General features: G+C 54.8%; 8 protein-coding genes across 8 annotated transcripts; 3 read left to right on the forward strand and 5 right to left on the reverse strand.

The window, feature by feature from the left end:
• Nucleotides 1–949: 949 nt before the first annotated feature.
• Nucleotides 950–1,528, forward strand: CCMA1212_003330 (uncharacterized protein; the record flags this gene model as incomplete). The annotated part of the gene is made up of 2 exons (XM_073700682.1): nt 950–1,360; nt 1,520–1,528. 2 exons carry the CDS (start codon nt 950–952, stop codon nt 1,526–1,528), a joined length of 420 nt encoding a protein of 139 aa, XP_073560069.1.
• Nucleotides 1,529–3,200: 1,672 nt separating this feature from the next.
• On the reverse strand, nt 3,201–6,017 carry CCMA1212_003331 (uncharacterized protein; the record flags this gene model as incomplete). The annotated part of the gene is made up of 5 exons (XM_073700683.1): nt 3,201–3,557; nt 4,601–4,783; nt 4,879–5,032; nt 5,167–5,490; nt 5,872–6,017. The coding sequence occupies 5 exons, from the start codon at nt 6,015–6,017 to the stop codon at nt 3,201–3,203; spliced, it is 1,164 nt and encodes a 387-aa protein (XP_073560261.1).
• A 2,076-nt stretch (nt 6,018–8,093) lies between these two features.
• CCMA1212_003333 (uncharacterized protein) lies at nt 8,094–8,345 on the forward strand (the record flags this gene model as incomplete). Its single annotated transcript, XM_073700684.1, has 1 exon — nt 8,094–8,345. The coding sequence occupies one exon, from the start codon at nt 8,094–8,096 to the stop codon at nt 8,343–8,345; it is 252 nt and encodes an 83-aa protein (XP_073560067.1).
• A 346-nt stretch (nt 8,346–8,691) lies between these two features.
• Nucleotides 8,692–9,296, reverse strand: CCMA1212_003334 (uncharacterized protein; the record flags this gene model as incomplete). Its single annotated transcript, XM_073700685.1, has 2 exons — nt 8,692–8,996; nt 9,059–9,296. 2 exons carry the CDS (start codon nt 9,294–9,296, stop codon nt 8,692–8,694), a joined length of 543 nt encoding a protein of 180 aa, XP_073560073.1.
• Nucleotides 9,297–10,650: 1,354 nt separating this feature from the next.
• Nucleotides 10,651–12,647, forward strand: CCMA1212_003335 (Amino-acid permease inda1; the record flags this gene model as incomplete). The annotated part of the gene is made up of 4 exons (XM_073700686.1): nt 10,651–10,987; nt 11,066–11,123; nt 11,193–12,313; nt 12,387–12,647. Exons 1-4 carry the CDS (start codon nt 10,703–10,705, stop codon nt 12,645–12,647), a joined length of 1,725 nt encoding a protein of 574 aa, XP_073560072.1. The 5' UTR covers nt 10,651–10,702.
• A 2,503-nt stretch (nt 12,648–15,150) lies between these two features.
• On the reverse strand, nt 15,151–17,566 carry CCMA1212_003336 (uncharacterized protein; the record flags this gene model as incomplete). The annotated part of the gene is made up of 6 exons (XM_073700687.1): nt 17,383–17,566; nt 17,026–17,229; nt 16,797–16,954; nt 16,623–16,749; nt 16,216–16,553; nt 15,151–16,153 (listed from the first exon to the last, which is right to left on the reverse strand). Exons 1-6 carry the CDS (start codon nt 17,464–17,466, stop codon nt 15,151–15,153), a joined length of 1,914 nt encoding a protein of 637 aa, XP_073560071.1. The 5' UTR covers nt 17,467–17,566.
• A 997-nt stretch (nt 17,567–18,563) lies between these two features.
• Nucleotides 18,564–19,451, reverse strand: CCMA1212_003337 (uncharacterized protein; the record flags this gene model as incomplete). Its single annotated transcript, XM_073700688.1, has 3 exons — nt 18,564–18,898; nt 18,980–19,099; nt 19,448–19,451. 3 exons carry the CDS (start codon nt 19,449–19,451, stop codon nt 18,564–18,566), a joined length of 459 nt encoding a protein of 152 aa, XP_073560070.1.
• Nucleotides 19,452–21,768: 2,317 nt separating this feature from the next.
• CCMA1212_003338 (uncharacterized protein) lies at nt 21,769–25,251 on the reverse strand (the record flags this gene model as incomplete). The annotated part of the gene is made up of 1 exon (XM_073700689.1): nt 21,769–25,251. One exon carries the CDS (start codon nt 25,249–25,251, stop codon nt 21,769–21,771), a length of 3,483 nt encoding a protein of 1,160 aa, XP_073560077.1.
• Between the last annotated feature and the right edge of the window lie 1,148 nt (nt 25,252–26,399).

Below are 26,399 nucleotides of genomic sequence, written 5' to 3' on the forward strand. Positions count from 1 at the left end.
GTCTCGGGCTGCCAGTAAGAGGACGTCAAGCTTTACATCCATCCCGGCACCAAGGCCTTCATTGATAATTGAGACGCAGTGTATGGACTCAACGTTTCACACCAGCGGTATACCCGCGAACAGACGAGCGAGCAACGAGACATGTCGCCTGCTGCAGAAACCTTCCTGCCCGAGACGGAGCCTGGCTTTCGGACAACGCAAGCCTCCTTCATGCTCCTCCTAGGCCTGGAGAGCAGGGTGACGAGTCAAGATGACGCAGGTCACCTCGACAAATTTACCATGGACGATGGCGGCTAGAATGCCTCTTTGGGGGGCGCTGCTGAGTACGCAGGCCACTGTCCACATCATCACATATGCTGTACATGCATAGCTTGTCTCTGGTAGCCTACACCGAAGGAAATGGGGCCAACCCTGGAGCCAAGAGCCTCCACCGGACGAAATATTCACTGAATACCCAAATGTTAACCTCTCTGCAGCAGAAGTTAAGCAAAGCACAGTCCCTTTCCCCCCCTTCTTCTCGTGCCCCAAGGTCCTACTGCAGACCACTAACTTACCACGATGATGTGATAGTACCGGCTCATAGCTCCCGTTGGCATTCTGGTAAGAGGCGGCTATGTGCCTCGGACATGACCAAGTCTGCTTGGTAGAGACGGTTGCTCGCACGGCGTTGCAACGCGCAGCAATATCATTGGGTATAAATATCATAGCAGCATCCATCGAATCGGTGAATTGTTCAGCTCAACTTTATCACATGAGGCTCCCTATAAAAACCCCTCCATACCGATCAGTGTGTTTATAATTCGGGTCAACTCACCAGCGCCCACCACCAACGCTGCTCCCTAGACTCACCTCAGCCGGTAGCAATGAACACTGACACAACTCCACAGGCAAGTATACCATTTTGCCACCCGTTTCTGATACCATGATCTGATTGATGTAGTTGGCAACCATGTTCACCACTCACGAGGCGGGCAAGAGAACGCTCGACCTACGTGAGGATGTCACGGCCTTACGAAACGATCTCTCAGCATTGCAGCAACAAGTCAACCAGCTAAGAAACAGCCTCAGTCCACCAGCCATTGCCAAATCCGAGTTGCAGTCATCGTCGCCGCCAGACGGTCCGCCAGGTTCTCCGAGTCTATACACGAAAAGAATCGGTTTCGCCAACCATACCGAAGTGGAAGCAGCCTATCAAAGAGATCCCGCAGATCTCATCGTCAAGGTGAAAGCCATTCTAAGCGACAGCCTTGTGCGTTACCGATGGGATGACGCAGAATCCGTCGGCATTTCTCTTGATCTACTTGAAGCGGGCGATGTTCAGAATGACAACTTCCCCAGTGCGGCTCGATCTGACTTGGTGGTGAGGGGTGACATGGTTGTCAGACATCTCCGAGCGCATTATTGGATTGACGAGCAGTTTTTTTCCTTTATTGGACATTGTTGGAAATTTGTCGCCAGTATAAGATTTGTTAGTGATGGATAAAAGTATGGGACTTGGTGTTCCTTATGCTGGGTGTAGGGTAGTTAGGGTGATGGTCTCGATGGATCTCGACTCTCCTCAAGGGTCAAACCGTTTGATAAAGAGTCTCTAGTTGCGAGGAGAGTTGCCGGGACACACTGACATGACTTTGCATATCCGTTTGAGCGAGATTGATCTGCCTAGGGAGACCGAAGTCTGCGAGACAACTTTCAATACGTAAGGTCATCTATCTTACCGATTTCTCTAGGTTGTATTCACCAGACATGCTACACTTCACAAGTGCCATCTCAACTGGGCAATTGTCTTCTTACCGTCTCCATTCCCTCACCCTCCCCTCCCAAACCGTGGCACACAAAGTCAGATCAACACCCGACAACTCAAACTCAACTCAGTGCCACCAAACCCAATGCCCTACTACTCACTACCCAGTCACGTTCATGATGCGAAAGAGGCCAAGAAGCAAAGCCGCGCGGAACCCATTCCCTCCTCGCCACCAAACCCTCGCGGAAACTTGCAACCCTTCAAACTCTTTCAGCCTCTACAACGACATCAAATTCCAAGGTTTTCCTCCGACGGGAAGCGCCAGAAGAAAAGGCAAAAGCCTCCCTTCCAAGCCACTCAACGCACATGTTTCCTCAAAAGGAAATCCTGGAGAAATCTGGAGACTGTTCGAACCCGCCCCCGCCCCACCCCCTTTTCATCGTCTCTCTTGAAAGAGGGTGTGCCATTGCTGGCTCTACCCGCAAGTTTGGACAGTTGGCCAAACCATCATGTGCGTAGTGACACTCCGGGGTAAAGAGAAAGAAAAGGAAAAGTCAATCCTTGGCCTTAGAAGGTTCGGAACACCCTTCTTTTCGACCAAGGTTCTTACATGGCTTTCCCTTCTGTGGATAGTGGTGGTTCCACGAACCACTCAAGCCATAGTTGTCGACTTGGTTTCTCGATACTCAACTCGTAGACTTACCACTTCGCCTGAAACCGGTCGTCTCTGATCGCTGGAACCGCCTCGCTGGGTCGTGCCCTCCGCGCTCACCAACCTCACCATTCTCTCTCAATCGTAATTTGGCCAGACGCCTAGGAGGCCGCTTGCATGCCCCGAGATTTCTCGTCGCAATTCCCCAGCCACTCTCTTTTCTCTTGCTCGGCCGTGGCTTCAAGCCACCGTAGCACAAGCGGTGTCAGCGGCGAAACATGAAGGCTTGTTCACTTGAATCGGTGGCAAACGCCACGGCCAGCCGCAAAGAGGAAAACAAGGCCAGGGGACCTAAACGAATTAGAGAAAACAGAACTCGATGGGAATCTGCATCAATGGGCTTGGCGCCGGAACAAAGGACGCATCCAATCAGTGGGCAGACAGACATGCGTCCTCCTGTACTGTAAATGCACAATGATGGGCGCGCCAAGCGGAATAAAAAGCGCGCCTCTGCATGATCCGCGCCTGAGCCGCGAATTGCCGAGCCAAAGCATGTAGGCAACCAAGTGATCGCCATATTCCGCCCAAGGACGGATTCGAAATGTCTCGTTAATTGAGTTCAAGCCTTCTCCGGAGCAGACATCATGAAAATCCGGGGAAGATAGAGTTCGGTCCTCATGGCGATGGCTTCGTCCCGACAAAGTTTCCACACAGACAGCCCGGCAAAGCCCCACGCCCGCTCGTCACCAAGCTTTGCTTCAATCCACCCAAAACCTGGGGCCCCGGATTCTGTCGTCTTTGTCGCCATCACGGACCCTTTTTTTTCCAATCTTGCTTCTCAAATCTTGGAGTATCTAGTTCGATGGGGCGAAAACTGGAGATGCCAGACTCAAGGATCTCGCCATCGTCGTGAACGTGCTCGTAATTTGTACGTAATCGAAACTCCACCATGGGGAAGGGGAGGAGGGTGAACCGAGAGAAGAGCTGGCTGAGCGAGGCCATCACGGGTTCTGTCAATCGTGACGAGGTGCCTCCGCGGCAGCCGAAGTCGCCAGTGCCGGTGGATCTGGGGTTAGTTTTGCTGAGGGGAGGCCACTGTCGAAGGACGTCGTCAAGGCCAGTTGAAGAGCGGCTGAGGCCGGAGAGAAGATGAAAGCTGCAAAGCTACCTTGAGGTATGTATGGTAGTACTACTGTGTAGTAAGTAGTTGCGAGCCCAGACTGTCGAATCGACGCAGAGCCGCGTGAAATAAGCTTGAATTCAAAATGGTTCATCCGGCGTGGATACAATCCTACAGCAGGTGGTAGTATGTATGATTCTGCGTTGCATGAGGACAAGATTGTCGCAGTGACCGTCGGCCCCGAGGGCCGCTTGGCTCCTTGGCAGCTGCTCTGTCAACGAGTGCTTACGCCATGCATGATTGCCTCATGATATCAAAGGCGGCTTGTCAAGAGTCTGACAGCCGGAAACCTGCCGCTATCTTGAGAGGCCTGATCAGTCTCGATCGTTTGAGGGGTTATCTCCTGTCGAGTTGTCAATCATTGTTGCTGGTGGAGCTTCCGCCCGCGAAACTGCTCCATATGGAGTTGACAAGCCCACATGCGTATGCACAAAACGCGCCATGTCTCTTCAGCTTTCCCGCTCTGCACCCTTAGCCGCCTGATATTAAAAGCTTGAACACGAAAGCGGAGCAGAAGCATGGGGAGGTTGACAGGCGCTGGCGGACACTGACTCATGCCGCTGATTCTTGTCCTGTAAGGAGATGAGATGACCAACAATCAACGTATCATTTGCTTCCCTTGTCCAGCCTTCGGCATCAACGCGGATGATACCCAAAAAGAGAAGAGCCACCGCGACGAACCATGTTTGGATGGTAGATATGGAGCGACGCAACACCGACAGCCTTGTCGACACGGGAACGACTTGTACTGTAGAATACTAAGAGCGGCCGGCGTCTGCCTTTCCCGGTTTGCTAGAATGATTTTCACTGTCCCATTGGCACCGTCATTTCGATTTAGGGCATCTTCTTTGACTTGCCTTGCATAGTCTTATCGAGCGGAGACAAGACGCGGCAGCTCCGCCTCAGGTTGCCAACATGGAATTGGCCAAGGCTGCTTCGTAGCAGCATCACCACTAAGCAGCTCATGAGCTTATCAGCTCGGTCTCTTTTCGCTCAGGTTATCAATACGGTATTCACTGCATCATACCGAATCACATCCCTGGCGGAGGAGACGGCGTCGCCGATCCCTGGGGGAGAGTGTCATTCGCTCATCTGCTGCACCGGCCGTGCGACCTTGCCGCATGCGGCTAACTGGGACCGGGACAAACAAGTCGAAGCAGGCATCGTGCGCGAAGAGGTGGCATGAGATTGCAAGGGATGTCGCTGAGAGCTACAAGCAGTTAGCCGTGCTTTGACCAAGCAGAAAGCAACGAAGCCATCGTATCATGCTCTTGGAAGCACCGAGGCAGTATGAGAAGCACGTACCACCTCGAGTTCCATAAGGTGCTCAAGGCTAGTCTGCAGCATCGTCTCCAGAAAGCCTGGGTGCAATATGAGATACGTAGCAGTGGCATGAGACACATGTTGTCCCGTGTCAGTGGCGCGAGATCCGTGCTGTCCTGGCGTCAAGCAACCTTCTCTGCGACATGCATGTGCTACTCGTAGTGCTTCCAGCGACTGATTCTAGAACAACAACTCACCCGTCTCACTCTCCCGTTTACAAGTGCAGTACGGGCTATTTTAATGAGCGCCCTCCGCGCCGCCCTGCCGTACCGGAGAATTTGGTGCTTTGCGGGGTGACGAGAAGCCTTCGAGAGCCTTGGGAGAGAGCGGAAGAGACGGACTAGGCCTGGTAGCAAAACCTTTTCTGCAGCCACCTTGACACCAGATAAGACCTGCCTTGTCTGTTCCTGCGGGCGGTGCTGGACTAGGCCGGCAAGTTCAAGGGCCAAGGCGCTCTGCGTTAATGCGATCGGCGCCATCGCCCAGTAGCCCAAATCGCGTGGTGTAGCATCAGGGACGCTGCTTATGCATGTCACAAAGGCGGCTGAAGAACGGCATCGAGCTTTGCCAGAGGACGAGGTCTGAACGGTGTCACTGCAAATCGGACAGAGCGCACGTACCTCAATGCTGCTGCGGTTGTCGATATCTCTCTCTCTCTCCACCTGGCATGTGCTTATCGCCAGGTCTTGACTCGTTTTCCCTTCCCCCTCGTGCTAAGGATACCCCGTACTGATGCTAGTGGTTCATGAGCCTGCTTGTGGTCCGTGTGTACCGCCAGTCTCGCCTCTGGTGTCCTAATGGCGACGTAGTCGTTAGATTGATATCTGTAGAGGAGGCAGAAAGCGACACTAATGACATTGGTAGACAAAGCCCCTAGTACCTATCAAGTAGCAGTGCTCGTCCGCTCTAATCGTCTGGGGCAAATGGTCCTCTTGTCGGTGTGAGGGAGGACGGAGGCAGAGAGGAGGCCATCACCGCGCAACAAACTCTCCGCCGGATGCCGTCGCTTTCCCCTGCTCGGTACGCGGTGCCTGTACGAGCCAGCCAGTGGTGGCACCAGGGAAGTCATGCTTATGACGCCCTCGAGCTGCTGGAGCGGCTTCTAGAAGAAAATCTCGCATTCTAGCATTGCGCCTTGGTCTTGTGGTGGGCAGTCTCTGGCTTCCAGGGTGTCGGGGTGTGCAACTGCTGTCGCCTATCACGAAGAGGGGACGACATTAGCCGAAGGAGGCACCAGGCGTAGCACAAGCATGGCGCCACGATGCACGCTAGGGCCAAGCTAGAAGCGTGGAGTGTGTAGACGAGAGAATAGCAGGCGAGTGTCATCGAGCTGGATTGACCTTGCCGGGGGCAACGGACAATAACGACGATATCACAGGACTAGCCAGATAACCCAAGTCGCAGACACCTGGTTGACTAGCGAGGCGCATCATCCACGACCTCAACGCGTAAGGTAATAGATTCGTCAGTAGCACGCTGTGCCGCATCTTGTCTGCATCTGGTCTGTCACGGTGAGCGAAACAGTCCTTGCATTTCCCCAGCAGCCTTGCTGCGGCCGGCGGGCTTCGCGTCTCCGGCGCTTGAGCGGTGATCATGCAACCAGCCGGCTGCGTAGTTGGCTGCTCTACGCCGTCGTCTGTACGGGATCCGGGAACGCAAGGAACCTGCCTAGTGACTTTCTCCCAACCATGACCAGGGTGCTCGTATCATGGTGGTGCCCAATTCAGCACGCCCGGAATTGCAGGGTCCAGTACCAGTATGTGACATTTCAAGACCAGCAGCTCCCGTATAAGAGAGGACATCAAGAGACGCCGGATGCTGTGAGGCAGCAACTTACATGAAGCAGTTAGTTACACCTGGAAAACAAAATGTCTCATCGGTATACAGAGTACATGTTTTGTACGTCATCCTTGCGGCATCTTTTCTGTTGGATAGACACGAGTAGTAAGCAGCGCTTGTGGTGTTTGGGATAGACGGTTGCCAGAAGTAAAATGACCGCCCTTTCATGACCTCCCAGCAACGGCCGTCTGTTGGCTCACGACTCGTGTTCGCTCCGTGGCCTGTGAAATTGGCTTGTCGGCGATGATACCAGAAGCTGATGGGTGCAGTAGCTGCGACCCGCCGGCGCTTCGGGCCAAGACGACAGCTTTGGGCCAGGAAGGGCAGGTCAGCAGGGCCCGAAGCTTGCTAGAATACTTCATGGAAGACGCACGTCGCCACCGGGAGGCTCCAGATCCAGTGGGTGGTGGCCTCTAGTGCTAGGCTTGGAAGAGAGACATACACCGGCTGCGCGGCGATGCAGCCACCAACCACATGTTTATCGTGCTACTCATGGTGGAGGTTTGGGGGGAATATCCTGGCTTCATTGTATGTACTCGAGGCGTTCTGTGCACTCGTATGTACGAAAGTACGGGGCCCTCAGCTTCTGCCAATCGGCGCGTGTTGGGTGATTGGACGATGAGGAGGAGGCAACCTCGCTCGAGTCGGCTCGGCCGTCGACGAGCTGATAGACCCAGTGGATCAGAGATTGCCTTGTCGTTGGTTGAAATGGCTATCGGGGGGCAAGCGGCCGGTGTGATCGAGGCGAACCTGAGCCATGTGGCGTGTGAAGGACATAGCGCGGGAGGGAGTGCAGAAAGATGGTGATCAAGCATAAGAAGATGGAACGATTGCGGAGTCGAGTCTGGTGATGTTTGGCAGACCTGCGAGCTACCTGAACGACGGAGGGCTTTGGATGACCGAACGAGCTGAAATGACAACCGGTATGCTTTCGAGTTGTACGAGTAATGGCTATCAGTGGCATAGGATTCAGTAATTCAGTGAAATCGGGCAATCTGCTGCATATTGGGTGGTGAGTGCGAGTACTTGTGTGAATCTCCTTCCTTTCTCCTTGGGGCTGTACGCCCTGTAATTCAAGGATTGAGAATACTTCCCTGAAGCCTTATACAAGGGACAAGCAATGCTTGCAGCGAGCATCATGATCCGAGCTTCATCACTGAGTAGCGTGAGTAGCGGGATCGACCATCAGCTGGGAGGCGAGACAGTTGGCCAGGCGAGGCGAGGCGGACAGGTGCCAGGTGGCCCTTGTTAGCAACGGGACTCCTTCGATTGGCCATCCTCTTGAAGCGGTACCCGGTCATTACCCAGGCACTTGCTATGCTTTTCATTTCGATGCCCTTTGACCAAGTACCCATACCATGGCCGAGTGCCAGTACAAGCTCTCAAGCGGTGTGCTGGCGCTGACACGAGTGAAAGGTGCTCACGACATCCCAAGGCTCCCCGCTGGTCTCGCTGCTGCTTCCGAAGGGACAGGAGTATCGAGTACTCTGCACATATTCCACGTACATTCGTCCCGGACTGACAAGGAGGAGGAGCGAGATCCATGGAGCAAAGGGTCGGGTGATGCCGCCTCGATTCGAATGCCAAATGCAATCAGCTGGGCCGGCTGATGTACAGGATACGGACAGCCGTCGTGCCGTTGCTACCTGTCCAGCTGTCCAAGGGACCTGCGACCTTGGGTAGCAGCGACCAGCGCTACCGAGTCCATGTGCGGTGCGACGCGGAGTGTGCAGGTCAATGCTGACACTCTACAGCGCCAGCCTGTGTCGCGGGTGCATCGCCAGCCGTCACTGCAACCTTGATCCCAAGAGCCCTGAGCAATCCACGTTTGCTGTGTGTACGTGAAGTACAAGGCTCGGAGCATCAGTGGAGGCTCCAACCAATGGGCGGATACGCCTAGGGAACCGCAGCGCCACTGCCCCCGTACTGTACAGTAGCGCCAACATCTCCACGCATTCATGGATTCCTCTTTGGCCGCGAGCGTGCTGCGTGTCCACTGAACAGCCGGCGCCGGGCAAACCCCCAACTTCCCCGTAGGAGCAGTGGACCTCTATCTGGTTCGCTGTGGGCATCACGCGGCATCCACTGATAGCGGCAGCGAAACGATTTGATAATCAGCAAGCGATAGGGCGATGCGGGGACTCTTGATAACCACTGCACCCATGGCCGCTCCTGATAATGCTCACTCATGCAGAGCATGGGCAGTGGTTGTCGTAATTCTTCCGGCCGGTAGTCTCTCCGTGCGTCTGTGTGTCTTGTCTCTGAACGGCATCAGCACATGGCCCAAGGCCATGCCGTGGGCGAACTGGCAGCGGCAAGGCACCTCCAGTCCCCCAGCCCTCGAGTGCAGGTACAGGCATGAGCACGAACACAAGCACGAGCACAGCGACGCAGAGAGAATGGCCAGCCAGTTTGTTTCGGGCGAACCAAAGGGCCGCCAAGATCTGCACCACCCAAGACGTCCATCCATGGTTGGGATTGGGGAAGCAGGGCTGTGAGGGGCGCTCCCTCGACAAGGACCGGGATCCAGCACGCGCGTAATGGGGGGGATGGGTTATCATCGCCTATGTGGAGACCAAGATGTGAGTACTAACTTGGTAGAGGCCGGGGATTTGGAGCGTTTGGGACATGAGCGCCATATTGGATGGTGTAGCGCTCGTACCTGTACTGACTGTATCGCCTGCAAACAGGTCGGTGTCACCAGCTCTTTGCTTGCCTGGCTTCTTGCACCAGGATCAATCGCACTTGTCTGGTTTTGTACCAGGCCAAGTATCCATAGGTAAGGTAGCGCAGTTAGTAGTAGGTTACTAGGATGCAGATGCAGCAGGTGAGAAGAAAGAGGCGGCAGGGATCGATGTCGCATGGAGCAGATTGCTTCTGTCGTCGTCTCGTCGTCGTCGTCGTCGGTGACAGTTGAGGTACACAAGAGGGAGTAAAAGGGACGGGAGCTGAAGAAAAATGAAGCAGCTGGACGCATCGAGAATCGGAGTTGCCTTCAGTTCGTTCTGTCAGTCAGTGTCCTTGTTCTTCGTGCCTGCCCGACCTTCGCCGGATTGTATGTAGGTGAGGTACCTCCGCTCCCGCCTGTATGTACCTCTTCGTGCTCGTAAAAGTATAGGAACAACCGCTGCTAGAGACGGATGGATCGCAAATGCTCCCTCACACGCAGCCTGAGCATCTTCGTACGTGACCGGTAGCCTGATCAGGGACTCACGCCGGGCAGAGGCAAGGCGATCGAGGCCTTTCTGCTCTTGGCTTGCATGTGCTGCGCTCTGCTCTGTGGCCGACGCTTCCCTCCCACCCCTCCAGGACGCTCACCCAGCTTCGACAACGCCGACTGGACCGCTGGAGTGCAAGTGCAGCGCAATCTGCAGTGATGTGCCAGAGACCACCTGCAACGGCTCGAGTACTTCCATCGGTGCTGGAAGGTACCTTTTCCACCTCGGTTGAGATCTTGGCTCTTTTTCTGCCCCCTCCTCCTTCCCCCATTCTCTTTCTTGCCTCACACCCCCCAGCGCCTCGTTTTTATCTATTTTTTAAACAAAAAATAGAATAAACGGGCTGCAGAGCTAAAAGACTCGAACCTCGTTAGCCTCACACCAATAGACAAGCCTCCCCCAATCGCCCCTCTCCAAGCCTCCAGCCCTCCAAACCCCAGACAAGCTTCTGGTGCAACGTCCTTTGGGGCCTTTTGCCATCTGGTTCCTGCGAAGGCTTCCATGCATAAAGCGTCCTAGTCGACACCGCCCTCACTCGGAATCCCTGCTGCCAGCCAAAGTGTCTCTGGTCCCCCAATCGCATCCTCGTTCTTCATAAAGGATCGACTGTCCCTCGTCCTCGTCCTCACTCCTCTCCTCTCTTCTTCCCTCATCCTCCTTCTTCATCCCCAGGTGTAACGTCTCCAGCCTTGCACAGGGCAGCAGAAGACAGGCACAGCAAGACAAGGACAGCAGACCGACCCTCCATCATGTCCACCAAGGAGAGCGGCCTCGTCACGCCCCCCGAGAAGGGGGACAATGTCGTCGACTTCCAGGCCAGCACCGCCGTCATCCCCAAGGAGGGCCTGGAGCGCGACCCCAACTGGTTCACGCGCAACGGCCTCAACGCCGACTCCTTCAGGAGGAAGCACTATGGCCCAGGCATCGTGGAGCTTGAGCGCCCCATGAAGGCGCGCCATCTGCACATGATTGCCATTGGAGGCTCCATTGGTGCCGGTTTTTTCGTCGGCTCCGGTGGTGCTCTGAGCAAAGGTGTAAGTTCTGGCTTCTCCCAGTGTCCCCATCGAGCTCGGGGGGCCTCGTGTGTTTGCTGACAGCGCTTTTGAAAACAGGGCCCTGGTTCTCTCTTCGTCGATTTCCTCATTGTCGGTATCATGATGTTCAACGTCGGTGAGTAGCTTTGCATCCCCATTTGCCGTGCTCATGATGGTCCTGTGGCGCTGACAACGATGCTGATAGTGTACGCCCTCGGTGAACTCGCCATCATGTACCCCGTCTCTGGTTCCTTCTACACGTACTCTGCTCGCTTCATCGACCCCGCGTGGGGTTTTGCCATGGGCTGGAACTATGTCTTTCAGTGGGCTGCCGTGCTTCCGCTCGAGTTGACCGTCTGTGGTATCACGATTGGGTATTGGAATAGCGAAATCTCCGTGGCTGTCTGGATCACCATCTTCCTCGTCGCCATCATCATCATCAACGTGTTTGGCGCCCTAGGCTATGCTGAAGAGGAGTTTTGGGCGTCGTGCTTCAAGCTCGGAGCGACCGTCGTCTTCATGATCATTGCCCTCGTCCTTGTCCTCGGTGGTGGCCCCTCGGATGGCCGTTACCACGAGTACTGGGGCGCCCGTTACTGGTACGACCCCGGTGCCTTCAAGAACGGCTTCAAGGGATTCTGCTCCGTCTTCGTCACCGCCGCGTTTTCCTTCTCCGGCACCGAGTTAGTCGGTCTGGCCGCTGCCGAGTCGGCTAACCCCACCCGCAACATGCCCAGTGCCATCAAGCAGGTCTTCTGGCGTATCACCGTCTTCTACATCCTCGGCCTCTTCTTTGTCGGACTGTTGATCGACAGCAACGACACCTCCCTGCTCTCTTCTTCCGCTTACTCGGATTCCAAGGCCTCCCCCTTTGTGCTGGTCGGCAAGTATGCCGGTCTCAAGGGCTTCGACGATTTCATGAACCTCGTCATTCTCGTTTCCGTCCTATCCATCGGTGTCTCTGGTGTGTATGGTGGATCTCGAACCCTGACTGCCCTTGCTCAGCAGGGCTATGCTCCCAAGCTCTTCACCTACATTGACAAGTCCGGCCGTCCTCTGCCCTCGGTCGTCGCACTTATCCTGTGCGGCTTCATCGCCTACGTCAGCTTGAGCGCCACTGGCCCTGTGGTCTTTGACTGGCTCCTCGCCATCTCTGGTCTTGCCGCTCTCTTCACCTGGGGCTCCGTCTGCCTTGCCCACATCCGATTCCGCAATGCCTGGAAATACCACGGCCACACTCTCGACGAGATTCCCTTCAAGGCTGTCGGCGGTGTCTATGGCTCTTATCTCGGCCTCTTCCTCTGCTTCATTGTCCTCATCGCCCAGGTAAGAACGAACCCCTCCCCCCAGGCCCAGCCTCATTACTCGACGAATCTTGTTGCTGACTTGTTTGACTCAGTTCTACACTGCCATCATTGCTGGCCCTGGCGAGCCCGGTATGGGTACTGCGGAGAGCTTCTTCAAGCAGTTCCTCGCTGCCCCCGTCGTTCTGGCCTTCTGGATCATCGGCTGGCTCTGGAAGCGTGAGCCTTTCCTGCGAACCAAGGACATCGACGTCGACACTGGCCTCCGTGAGATCGACTGGGATGAAGTCCGCCGCGAGCGCGAGGAGGTTGCTGCCATGCCTGCCTGGAGACGTATTCTCCACGCCGTGTTTTAAAAGAAACTCGGCCGGAGCGATTTTCTTTCCCCTCTTTTTTCCGTTTGATTGACGCATACATGTGATTCTTCCGTTAGGTTAGACGGCATGAAGACATGAAGGATGCAGGCTGGAGCAGGGCGACTGAGCCCGGATGACGATGATGTAACGCTGCGCATGCGACCATACATACCCCTGATGTCGTGGCATGATGTTTTCCTGTAAACAATTAGTTTCTCTTTCTATTATACAACAAGATACCACGCGGGCATCGGGCTCCCAACGGGATGGGAATTGAACCAATGTACCTGTTCGTACATGTCAACATTGCCTCTCCAACAAAGACAACTGCTCCCGTGTTGTGTGACGTCGTTTGATGTAAGGCGTCTGAGTAGAATGAGTTAGAGTGAAGGCAGTGAAGGTGGCACTGTGGTTTTGAGGATGTCCACTTTGAATGTTGCTCTCAGTCGTCGTGGCGTATTGGAAGCGTGTATGGGAAGGTTGGCCGAGGAAGTGAGTGACGGAGACGCTGACATGAACATGTTGTATTGGAGTTGGAGTTGCCAGAAAGGGCGTGGATTGCCGTAAATGGCGTCGCCCAACGTCGGATCCGAAGCCGAGCCGCCTTTTATGCCGTTCTGCAGCCCGAAGGAATGGAACCCCTGAACAGCTGGAATCGGGGAAATGCATGGTGATGAGAGAGATATCCGAGCAAGATGGACACTGATAGACTTGGTCGAGGAGAGGAATTTGATGTCGAAGGGATCGTGTTGTTGTCTTGCTTGTGACCTTTTTGTCGGCTTTCGGGGGGGGGTTTGAGAAAAGGTGACGACATGCGGCGGTGTAAGTAAGCTGGAGCTTACAGTATGCCCATAAAAGGTTTGTGGTTGGAGGAAGAAAATGCTATTTGAAGACCACTGGAAAAGAGCATCAAGACGGAAAAGAGGAAAGAGAAGGGAGGAAAAGAAAAGAGGGGAAAGGGGGAAAAAGAAAAGAGGAAAGGAAGAGAAAGAGAGAGAAGGAAAAGAATCAACAGAACGGAGGAAGCAAACGGACACTAGGTACCAGTATATGTATGAGGGGAGGGCGCCGCCACGCTCCATAACATGTCGTTCGCTTGTCATGCGCCCTGGGAGAAAAAACAAGACGCTCGGCTCAGGCTGAGCTGATGCCCAGTATCCAATATTGTACATACATATACATGTTGCTGTAACAATATTTTTACGAGTGCTTTTGGATTTGACATGGCCGGTCTTCGGGCTGCCGCTTGCGCGCGCCCTATGGTGGACTTGACTTTTGACTTGACATGACTAGGGGGGGCGGATGGGTGGAGAGTGGGGGACCGGAGTTACTGTGGAATTCTGGGCGGGGGATGGAGCTGAGCTTAGCTGAGCTGAGATGAGATGAGATGGGATGCGGGTGTTATTGAGATGCTGGGAGAGAGCAAGAGTTGTTATTGCTTGTATTGCGTTATATATGAGAGATGAATGTTTGTGTGCGTTTATTGCTTGGTTGGGAGAGCATGTCAGAGAACGGGGTTGACAAGGAAGAAAGATATTAGATGCCTTATGGAAACTCCCCTGCTACGGTATACCGACAGAAGCCATCACATCGGGAAGTCTACGACGAAGAAAGTTGCCAGGAGGTACTAGACCTCAGGCGACGAATCCACTATGCACAGTACTTTTGCTGATTGCTCCGTATTCTTTCCCCTTGTCTCTCTCTGTGTTCAAGGTAATACAAGGTATGGTAAATAAGGTGGAATTCACACAGGTCGCCTAGAAGCTAGATCTGTTTCCAGCGCGGGTTCGCCAAGGCAATCACCTGATGAGGCGTAGCCGGCTCTCAAGCGAAGTCAAAGAGCTGAAAGTTGAGCTGGCATGAGGTACTCTATATAAATTCATCAACTCTTCACCAATTGGACTTTTGCAGGTCTGGTCAGAAACTCATACTATATAGAGTATATAGGGTATGTATGGGGAGACTGGAGAGGGGGAGAGAGAGAGAGAGATGATAGAACGTGTTGGTGAGATTCTATAGACGGAGTGATATGGGACATGTAGATGGACGTCGTTTTGCGCTGGAGATGGGGAGATTGCCAAGTACAGAGGAGAAACGATGACTCACGAGCTTACATGATTGTAATGGTGGAAGAATCTGGCGTTCTAGATTCAGCTAAACGGTGCCAAAGAGAGCGTTTCTTCTCGACGGTGTAGCGGTGTGGGCAAAGTATGACGTCGATGTCCTGTGCAAGCTCACTTCAACAAGGTGTGGGTGAAAGAACGGACTTCATATAAGGTAGGAGAAGAAGAAGGTGGTTCAAGACGGGTGACATGCTGTTGATGCATGTCAGCTTTGACGAAGGATCAAGCCTAGAACACAGCTTGTTTCGCAAAAGATCCCGTATCCCCGCCAACTCTTTGGGCTTTCAACCAAAGTATCATCGAATAGAATGAAAACACAACCCAGATCCATAAAAAACAAAGCAGAACCAAAGAAGACACGCAAGATCCCATATATTCACTCAGTAATTCTGCCTCTCCACCATGCCCATTACATCCCCCACCGCCGTCCTCGCCAACTTCTTGAGCAGAATCTTGTCGTCCGCCTCCCGGTACCGCTCCCATCCGTCCAGCCCCTCCCGCGCCTGGATGCTCAGCGTCTCGTAGCCCTGCTTAATCACCTCGGCCACCTGCTGCGTCGTCAGGTTCGCCGGTAGCTTCTTCTCCGAGCTGCCCCTCGCCGTCAGCATCTGCTTGTAGTGCGCGCTGACGCTGATGAGCGTGTCGATGGAGTTGCTGTTGCGGTTGCCCAGCCGGTAGTTGTCCTTGAAGGAGGCGAGCACCTCGCCCGATTCAAAGACTTTGTAGAAGAGGTCGTCGTACGCGGCCGGCGTGGGCAGGAAGGCCTCGCCCGCCGACAGAGACAGTGCTACCAGGTTGACGACGTGATCGAGTACCGTTTCAATGTGCTGCAAGTCTTTCAAGTCGGAAGCATACGTGTTCAGGAACCGGATGAGCGACAGCAGAGACCGAAAGAACTCGGACCAGTGATACGTCAGCCGCGTCCGGGACCGCGAGAGATAGGAAATGATGCGCAGCATGATGCCCAGGCAGAGGACGTAGAGGCTGACGTCCAGCCGCCGCTTCAGGTTGTGATTGATGCCGTCCAGCATCGTGTCGAGGACGCACGCCGCAAGCACGCGCTCCCCCTTGACCAGCGGCAGGAAGGGTTGCCGCTGTCGACAGAGCCGCACAGCCGCCTTGGACTCGTCGCTGCAAATCTTCTTGCAGATGGCCGGGTCCTCAATCAGCAGACGAAACACCATCAGGTTTAGATGCGCATAATATGTCGCTCTTGACGACAGGTGTGAGTGCTGCAAAAGATACGATGTGAGCGACAGATAGCTCGCCATCGGACGCTCTTTGCCCTTTTCGCCGGGTAAAGTCACGAGATGGAAGCAGAACAGTTTGTTTGCGTGAGAAAAGTCATACGTTGCCAACAGGACGGCGGCATTCCGGCCGGGTCTGGTCGTGTTAGTTACTGGTACCATCCATCAACGACGTCGGTAGGGCTCTGTGTAGCTTACAGCTTGGTAAATAGCTGCTTTGCTGTTGCAGCGTCATACACGGGCTTCTTTTCCGGCTTCGGGCCCGGCGTGATGGCCCCGAGTCCAATCATGTTCAGCGTACTGCTCAACGTCCAGCCCTCGGGTAGGTCGTCTTGAATGTCGATATAGTCAGACCGCAATGCCTGGCATACACTGCCAATGCAGCGCACAACCTTCTGAATGACCGCCTCGTTGACAAAGTCATTCAGGCGCAGCTGATATGGGTTCTGGAACTCAAACTTGTTGTAGTTGGCAAGTATCCCCAGCAGGGTGAACGGCTCCAGGCCCTGCTCAGGCTGATCTGTGCTCTGGATGAACTAACTCATGATGTAACTGGTGAGCCTGCCGTTTGGTCCATGCTGTTTGACTGCCAGCTGCGAACCTACCTTCATAATGGATGGGAAGAGGTCCCTCTGTATCATGTACGTGAGGAGCGTCGTCTGGTATGCGCCAGCCGAGACGGCTAGCAGCACCTCGATCGCCTTGTGGCGCAGATCCACTGCATCGCCCCCTCTGTCAGCCAACTTGCACAGCATCCATCACGATATCGAGGGGCATACACACGGTCTGTCCCATTGCGTATGATTCCATCGAGAGTGCTCACAAAGTCTGTAAACACTGTATCAACATGGTCGAGGCCGGCCAGGATGGTGATGATGTCGGAGCTCGGGTGCGAATGCTTCTTCGTCAGCACGCAGGAGAGGAAGACGCTCAAGGTCTATCGGAGTGTCAGCAACCGATACCTGTTCCCGACAAGGGCTCAACCAAATCATCTATAGCGCTGCATACATCAAGAGCGTGTAACGGGGCCGCGCCTTTGCCATTCTTGACCGCCGCAATCGCCTGGCTAAAGAGCTCTCTCGTCCGCCCCTCGAGGAGCAGCAGGTCGGCCGGGTGGATGTCGTTCAGGATCCTCCTCAACGCCGGCCGATCGGGTCGCAACAGGAAGAACTCCCTCCAGAAGCCCTCGGACTTGTCGCCGTCGTCGTCCTCCTACCACGCCGCCTTCGATCAGCATGAGCGCATGTCAGAGAAGAAAGTAGAAGAAACGGATATACAGCATGTAGCGAATACCTTGAAGCAACTCGAGTTTAGCTACAAGTATCCTGGACGAAGGGGGAGAGAGAGAGGTGGCTGTGGGCGAACCTTGAAAAGGACCGAGTAGAGCTCGATGATCTTGGGAACGAAAACCTCGGGCTGAGGCTGGCGAGTCAGCGGTGACGCCTCCATGGGATGCGACGTTGGCGGAACGGGGAGCTACAAGCTCCTGTCATGGCATGGCCAGCGATGGACGGAGGTTCGAGAGACGACGTGGATGTCATTATCGCAACCCTGGACGGTGGGGTGATATGAATAACGGGAAATTGCACGCCGAGCACTGTATAGAGGCACGGATTACGTGGCTTCTTGTACAGTGCCTAGCATCACCAGTACACTGTCGCATCCTATTCAGCCTTCAAGCCAATCACGTCTTTCAATTGACCTCCAAGACACTTTGTGTTGCTTTTAGTTGGAAGTGATGAACCACCCAGTCCAAGGGTTGCGCTGTCAGAGCAGCTACGTTCCTCATTGATCTTCGGGTGACAGTGAGTCTTGCTGCTCAATGTAATACCGAATAAAGCTTGAGTAGGTGGGCCTATCAAATGGCTGTAGGGTGCTCGTACTACTGAGGTAGACTTCAAGCCTCGGCATTAAGCGACAACTCACACACACCGGAATATCAGTGTAGATTTTGATTGAAAAGATATTGTATTTTTTTGAGTGCATTATTTTGAACTGTTTCAGGGGATTTTGCTTGTAGTAAATGCTTGTGCCTTTGTGGCACTATTCCACCTCTCAACCTAGTGCAGCAACTCGAGCAAGGCCAAGTCTTGAGGGCTCAAAGAGATAGCTATGCGCCTTGCCCATGATACCCGCCATGGACGACGCGATACCCTCCGACACGATGTTGCCCATGTCTCCTGCCGAGTTGCCGCCCATTGTCCAGTCTCGGGCCTTTACCCAGACTAGGGATAGAAGAAACAGCCAGCTGCAAAGACGCAGCTCGGCTCGACCCTATGCGCAGAGCAGCCAGAAGCTTTCGTCGTCTTGGCCCAATCTTGACGACTTTTCCACACCAGGTGTCTGTTCAGCCCCTTCCGACAGCACTCCCCATTCATACAATATAGTAGTCGTACACACCACCTGGCCTCTGATGTGGTGTCATTGCCGAGGCACGCCGTTTTGTTGTAAAAGTGAAATTGCCGGTAAAGAGGTCATCATCCGGTGTCCCCTATCAGTCTCATTGTGCTTGTTGAAATCCATCTTCCTCATTTGCCATCCGCAGCTTAAATCAAGGCTGCGCCGCCGGACTCGATGGCCTCAATCTCGCTCAGGTCGATAGGGCGGCGGCGGAAGCGGGCAGGCAGCTCGGAGACGTCAAAGGCGACGCCCTTGGGAGGGAGGATGGAGCCGAGCTGGTGGCCAGAGGAGCCGCCAATGCCGGCATCAGCACCGCCGATAGTCTTCTGGAGGGGGCCGTGCTGCTGGGCGTGATCACGGTAGGCGCCGAAGGAGTTGTGCCGGGCAGCCGCGTCGCCGTTGCCGTAGTACGCGGTGAAGCCCTCGGGAAGCTTGCCCGAGGGAGAAGCGGGGTGAGGCTGAGGAGTGTGGTCGATGGAAGCTGAGGGGGAGAAAAAGAGCTCACGTCAGTCCACACAACGTCCCTTGTCGTCTCCGGTGAAATGAGGATGGTTAGTCTTACAAGGAATGGTTCGGGGACCGAGGAATCGGATCATGGGAGTCCGCTCGGCGTGGACAGCGGCCTGTCGAAGAGCTCTTGTAGCGAACATGGTGATGTGAAGATGTGGGTGGAGGAGGTTGCCTGGTGGAGAGAGAGCGTTGGAAGCTGGTGGCGGGGTTATCGTGATCAGATATTGGATTGTTGGAGGAGCTTTTTGCAAGATTGAAAAGCGGAATCAAGATTCAGAGTCTGGGGAGCAGCGAGATGGGACGAGTATGAGAGAAGCTGGGGAAAGTCTGTTAAAAAAAAAAAAAAGGCAGAGTGGACGGGAGGAGTCGCGCGAGGGTGGAGCTATCGCGAATTAATACAGCAGCAGCACGACTCGGAGGGCCGGAGAGCGATAGCAGACGAGAAAAAAAAATTAGAAAAGTTGGTGCGTAATGGCATCGCTGCACGGCGCTCCAATTGGGAAATGCCGCCAGCAGCCACTCATGCTTTAGGCTGCAAGGACGGGCCCTAGCGCGCCCTTTGACACCTAAAGCCAGGCGAGAACAGCGCCTACAGGCACCTGGGGCCCCTGTATTTTGGTGCTGATCCAGCGTCCTTGTCCGAATTCGGGATCTCGGAGACGGTTCGACCAGCTCTTGCGATTCGTCCTCCGCAGTTTGACGAGAAGGCCCACCACCACCCACACCAACAAACTCCGTCCGGTCTTATCAATCATGCCACGCATCGCCTGATTCAAGCAGCCAGAACCTGCTCGCGTGCGACGTCCGAGAGATGTATTTCCAATCTGATGCCTACATGGAATACTGACGCATTTGCTACCTAAGGTAACTCCATTAGATGCTCTCGCATAATCAGTACATACAGCGTCTGAAGGAATCCGGAGTTGCTGCAAATGTCAGAAGCAGAGACAGCCGCCGAGCCGACAAGATCAGCCAGACTCGATGCTCGATGCTCGACGCCCCGCTCGCTCACTCGACCTCCCAAATACAGGTTGCCTATACGGGAGGGGTCTCGCGGAGAGAATCGGAGGAGCAGCGGCTGCATCCCGCGTCGTCAAAAACGCCAAACAAAGCACACTCGAGTCCCTTCATGAACTTTTAGTTGTCCGCTACCGACGCCATGAGCCCATCGCCGTCAGCTAAGATGAATACCACTCAGGACTCAGGCGACCAGTGTATCCAGATCCGCATGACCCAAGAGGCGTTGCTCGTCTTACTCTCGATCATGGCCGGACATGTCGCAAAACTCCGGACATTCACGAGAAGCCACTCGTTCCCGTTCCGTCGCCTTGCATTGCATGCTTCTCCACCTCCACACATTGCGAACCCGGTCAGCCCTGGCCGGCCATGCGCTCGAACCCCGCGAATTTCTACAGTACAGTGCTGCAGCACTCCCTCCCTATCATCTGCCCTGCTTCTCCTCTCTCCTCATTTTTCCATGTTGGTTCGCGCTTACGACGCGTTGCTGCATCGAGTGTGAGTGGGCGTTCCGAGACCCGGACAAGGGCGCGTCTTGCTGCAGATGTTTGCATGTGGTTGCCTGCTTGCTTCCTGCATGCTCTTACTTGTCGCTGGGAGCTACCCAAATGGGTTTTCCGGTTTGAAGTCTGCAATATTGGCACGGATTCCCATTTTTGTTGTGGTAGCCTTTCCATACCACTTGTACACCCATCAGCCTCAGTCGTCGACATTGACCAAACTTGACGGCGATTACTGCTAAACAATCCCAAATTAACGGCATCATCGGACAGTCATCGCTCAACGCCCATTGTGGCTCTGCTGCTTGATAATTCCAGCGACTGCTCACAAGAAACATTGACGGAAAGAGTGCTTCTGCGCATCACCGAGTTTTTCTCTGGTTGGTTAATATGGCGCAATCTGGACTGCATGGCACGGCAGAGCATCCCCCGTCTCCCCTCCCCTGCTTTATTGGAACTTCGGCCTCTACTTTTGAGTCGAGGCATCTGATCATCAAGGCTTGAATACGTGCACACATGTAGTTGACATGCATGGACTGAGTACATCTGTATTGTAGATTCCATTGCCTTCTGTCAACATTCCGCTTCAACGAGAATATGCAACCCTTTCCCCCGAGGGCAATGAATCGCAAACTGTTTATTCAATTTTCCCATGGCAAGATGCCTCATCAGTCATCATAGTGGCGTATATATGGCAGTACCTCATGTCCTTGAAACAGAATGCACCTCGCAGCACATGAATCTGCCACAACCTGGCATAAAGAGAATCCCGAGATCCAAGCGTGCATCACAACCCTCACGAAAGTCACATATACCAAGGATCAATAAAACCCCATCTTTCTAAACAGAAAGGCGACAACAGACTCGCAAAACCGTGTTATTTTTTTCGCCCGCAGCACATCCAGCACTCATCGTTTTCGAACCATCCAACCATCCAAATACATCATGCCGTCTGACAAGGAAATTTCCCGTCAATGAAAGTCTATAAGCTGTCGACGCTTCAACTTTTTTCAAAAGATCACTCTGAAAACACCATTCTGCTCCCACAATCCAAACCGAATCCAACCCAGAAAATGTTCCCTTTTATATACATCCAACTACAGTACTCAAACGTAGATCCACCCCCCCATTGAGGCATTGCCTCCCGAAATCGCCTCCAGAATCATCCTATCGTACAATGTCATCCATACCGCTCATCAATTGCAAAGGGTATTGCGCCATTCTCGCCCACAAGGCCATTATTTATCATCGCTTTCGTTTGCCATCATCGTCATGCGAGTCAATCCCAGATATGCTCAGTCCCGGTCGCCAAATCGACATACTCCTATATACGCCCGCCTTCGACGACTTCCCGCTCCAGAATCTCGACTTCTCCAAACTCCCCCGTTCGCCGGCGCTCCAAGATCCACCGTGTTCCACCGCTCTCCTCCTCCATCATGTAGGAAATGCTATCTGTCGAACCCTTCTGTCGCTGGTGGCCCTTCTCTGGGCTCGTAGCGGGTTGGCCGCTACCCATAGCGTGCGGGTGTGCTCCAGATGTTGCGAAGGCCGGTGGATAACGCGCATCGCTGAGCGGTGAGATGCCTTCTTGTAGGACGTTCGACCCCAATTGGACCGGGGATGTCGAGGCCGCCGCCCAAGCTGACGCCACGTCTGCGTCGTGATTCTCAGAGTCGGATGCAACTGACGAGCTGAAGGCGAGGGCCGATGTGGGCATTGCGAGCGTAGGGCTGGCAGGAGCACTGCCAGCTTCCGAATCGCGGCTCACGACGGAAAAGGCCGAATTCTTTCGCGTATGGCCAATCGAGGAGGGAAAACCGGCCGGAAACCCAGGCCCTCGCGGCGAACCGGGAACATCCCCCCTTTCGGACCTTGGGGAGCCGTCCTTGCTCGAGACCAGGCTGGCTTGAGAACCTCCCCACGCCTTCGATCGCAGCCGGAGGAGGGCCGTCAAATTCATCTGGTCGTCGCCTCGATCCGCCATCATGGCGAGCTGAGCCAGCCCGGGGCTTTGGAGGACGGGCGTGCCGCTGATGGGTGGCATTCCGAGGCTCATGAGGGAGTTTCTATTAGAGTATTCTGACCGCTCGGTGATGGGGGTCAAGTTGGGCTCCCTCGAGACCGCACGCCCACTTTTGCTGCGACTGATATTGCTTGCACCTTTGGGACCGAAGAATCCTCCGGCAACGTATGCGTTGTCGTCGGAGCCGGGGCCCGCGTTGTGGGAGCCGTGGTTATTGACCGGGGCAGCGTAGAAACCAAACTCTTGTCCGTACCACCCATCGTAATCATTGGCTAGAGCGCTAGCATTGGCCTCTGCGATGATGGCATCGTCGTCCATCTCAAAATCATCCATATCGTCGTAAGAATAACCGTAGTCGTCGTATGCATAGTGAGGCAGCCCATCTGACTCGTCAAAGCTTGTAGATGCCGGGCCATTGGTATCGGCGTCGGTGGGAGACTGTGCCAATGAGCGTTCAAACTCGCCGGATGCCGCCGCTTTCTGGGCGGCCGCGGCCAGAGCAGCTTGATAGGCAGCGATGGGATTCGCGCTGTAAGCCGTTGGCTGGGGAGCAACAATGGTGGTTTCGGACAGCGGAGGCAGATGTCTTGAAACTTGGCCATCATCGTACCCGTCTGAGTCCCCTGGGCTGATGCTCGTAGAGGTCTGTGTCTCTGGCTGAGGAGGGCCTTGCTGCTCCGGACCCTGCTGCGATTCTAAACCGGGCTCTTCCTTCTCCGTTTCCGGCTGCACAGCCGCTTGCTTGTTTTTCCCTTCCCGCGCTGCTTTCGCGGCCGCAAAAGCTCCAGGGAAAGGTCGGCCGTACCGATCTGTATCGTCGTTGTCGAATATTGATTCATCAAAAGGCACTCCATCGTCTGGAGGACCTCCAGCCAGATCTTCGGCAAACACGCCTCCGAACTCGGCCATGCCTTCGTCGAAATATAGATCGTCATAGCTCATCTTACGGCGCATGGTTTCTGGCGGTGACACGGCTGTGAAGGGCGGTGCGCAGCCTGCTTCCAAGTTCAATGTTTGTAGAGAATCCGAAACAGCATCCACTCCGTGAATCCCCAGACCAGATACTTGGGCGTCGGCCCCCTGACCTGACGGCGCCAGCGTTGAGGGCGGCAATGGAAGTCCCGGAGAGTCCTTGGTCATTGCACAGCCAATGACCGCGCCGTCGGCGTCTCGGGGAGTTGCCATCACACCCAAGCTTTGCGGACTCGTCAGAGACGAGGTCACATTAGACCGCTGAAACGTAAAGCCAGCAAAGTTCTCCTGGTCGTCGTCTGGATCGACTTGATCCTGACTGTACTGGGCCTCTTGCTCATCATATCCGTCGTCGAGATACGGTATCTCCTCTTCCTCATAGTCGGCGTTGATACCTGGAATCCTCTCTTCCAAGCCGTCATCCTCCATCATGGCGTCGTAGTCAAAGGAATCCTCGTCAAAGTCGTCAAAACGGGAGTCCCTTGGCTCGCCCTCTGCGGCCTTTTTGTCTAGCTCCCGCTGCCGATGGCGCTCTTCCAGCAGCTTTTCCTGCTTGGCAGCCCCAATCATGTCAAAGCTAAAACGCGAAGAGGTGCTCTTCATGTGTCTTGGAATGGACGACAGAGAGACGTTTCTTGACCGGGTGATGTGTATGGAGCCGGTATCCCTGGTTGGGTTGACCATGTCCTGGGCGGTAGCCTGAGAGGCTGCTGAAGGAGTTGCTTGCAGGGCCGGGTCATTCTTCTTCAATGTGAGTTCACGAACGACATTTTCTTCCAGCGGAAAGGCTTGCTCTGCGGTGGAGGACCCCGTTCTGACGGAAGACACGCTGGATGATTGGGCAATAGTCTGCGAGTTCGTGCTCCCTGATTCTGGACGAGCGGGATCCGACGCACTGCTCATCATGCGGCGTTGTAGCTGCCCGTCCAACGCTACGGAGCCTCGGTTCTCGGGCCCGTCATGAGGACCAACGCCCGACTCCAGGGCGATATTGGCCAGGGAAGCAGAGCGGATAGCGACGGTATCAGTCGCGGGGGCATTCGTCCGCCGCCTCGGGGCACTAAAGTCGTGAACCCTGGTGCCCTTGATGCGGGGATCATACGTAGGCTCGTCTAGACGGCTGCTCAGGGGCAGAGGCAAGTCATTTGACAGGCCTTGGTTGTTCTTCCTTCTCAACAGCAGCGTTGACATTGGGTTCTTGAGAAATGGCAGCCCTTTCTTGCCCTTGAGGGGCTCAACACTCAACACACTACTCGACGGCAGAGACTCGCCCGCCAGGCGAGATCCAGAATGTCGCTGACTCGATGACGAAGAGCCGGCGAGGTTGTTAATGCTCAGCGAAGCGATTCCCTTTGAACTATTCGACGCCTGCGGCGATGGCCTCGGCGGCGGGTCGGCCTTTTTCGGTGAAGTCTGGCCATGGCTGTCGACTTGTTGTGCTTGCGCATTCCGCTGGTAGTTGCGCAAGGCAACTCCGCCAATGAAGCTGGAGCTGGAGCCGGTGCTGTATCCCGACTTCTGAGGCGGCGCAGGCCGACTGACAGGCTGCGACTGCTTGTCAACATCCTGCTTGTCTGCTTGGCCAAGAGGCTCCAAGTCGAGGTCGCTTGACGTCACGCGGGCTATCGGCGGCAAGGTCGGCGGCTGGGAGGCGGAAGCGGGCGACGGCTGCTGGGCATCGAGGGGAGAGGCCGAGTCGGGATTGAGGGGCGACTGCTGGTGGCTCTGCAGCGACGAGGGCGAGGATTGATCGGGAGCGGGCGAGGAAGGGTTTGAGGGCCCCCGCCGGTGGAAGCGCAGGTGAGAGAGCATATCGTGCTGTGTCAGAGACGGCGGTCGAAGGTTGCACAAGACGTCCGAGGGGCGCGGTGAGGCCTAGACGCGGAGGATGGACGCAGTGCGGAGGCGATCATAGCTCGCGGCGCCGGCTCCTGTGCATTGTCGGGCTCGCCTTTTGCTGTTGACTTCGGGTTTGACGTGGATTTCGATAGTCGGGAGGGGGCGATTGCGTCGAGCTGCGCAGTTCGTGTCGCGCCGTCTGGAGCAGTCCGTCCTCTCCTTTCCTCTCTTCTTCTGTGCGTGATCAAAACCAGCTGCTCGGTAAGCGCTCTCCAGCGACGCCGGCGCAAAAAAAACTCCGTGGTTCAGACGGGATTCAGCGCGGAAGAAGCTGGTGGTTCTCTGTGTGTGTGTGACGTACTAGGCGCGATCGACAAATGGGCGGTCCCATAAATACAAGTTGCAGGTGCAGAATCCGGGCAAGACGGCTGCTGCTAGCAGAATCGAAGCGAGGCAGAACCAATGAGAAGAAGCGGGCTGGCATTTGGCAGGTATCGAATACCGCCGGGTTAAAGCCCGTTACAGTGAGCCGCTGCCTGGACACCAAGTACAGATACAGCAGGTCGTAGCAATCTATGGATGAATTCAAGGCAGCGTGCTGCTCAAGGCTTGGGTTTATCCCAAAATAACGTCCATATTGAAGGGTACGTGTAATATTACCCTATCCTGCAGTCCAACCACGTGCGCTGGACTCTCGAGTTTACGGGGGAACCGAGATGCACGGAGAATGAGGTCAGCAGTGGTCACAACTACTACAGTATGAACTACTGCTTGTTTTCATCCAGAGAGGCTGAATCGACTCGATGTATGCAGCACGTCGCTGCAAGGGAGAGAGGATTGCTGATGAGGTGTGTTAGAATCCTGATGTCTCATCGCTCCCTATAGTTGCCCAGGTAATGGATTAGGGCGTTTGCTGAAGAAACTGAAAATAGAACAGCTGATGCTAGGGGCCTTGATGGCTTCCCAAAGGAGGCGCTGCAGACTGTGGCTGGAAGACGGCACGGCGACGGTTAAGGCTGTAGGCTTAAGAACGGATGGTTAGCATCTAACGTGGCCGGGCTTACATTCGAACGAAGCATAAAAAATCGGGTTCTACCTCACCATGAACGATTTTCGTCGAC

Source organism: Trichoderma ghanense (assembly GCF_004382785.1).
Source record: "Trichoderma ghanense strain CCMA-1212 chromosome Unknown scaffold_3, whole genome shotgun sequence".
In the NCBI taxonomy this organism is placed as follows: Eukaryota; Fungi; Ascomycota; class Sordariomycetes; order Hypocreales; family Hypocreaceae; genus Trichoderma; species Trichoderma ghanense.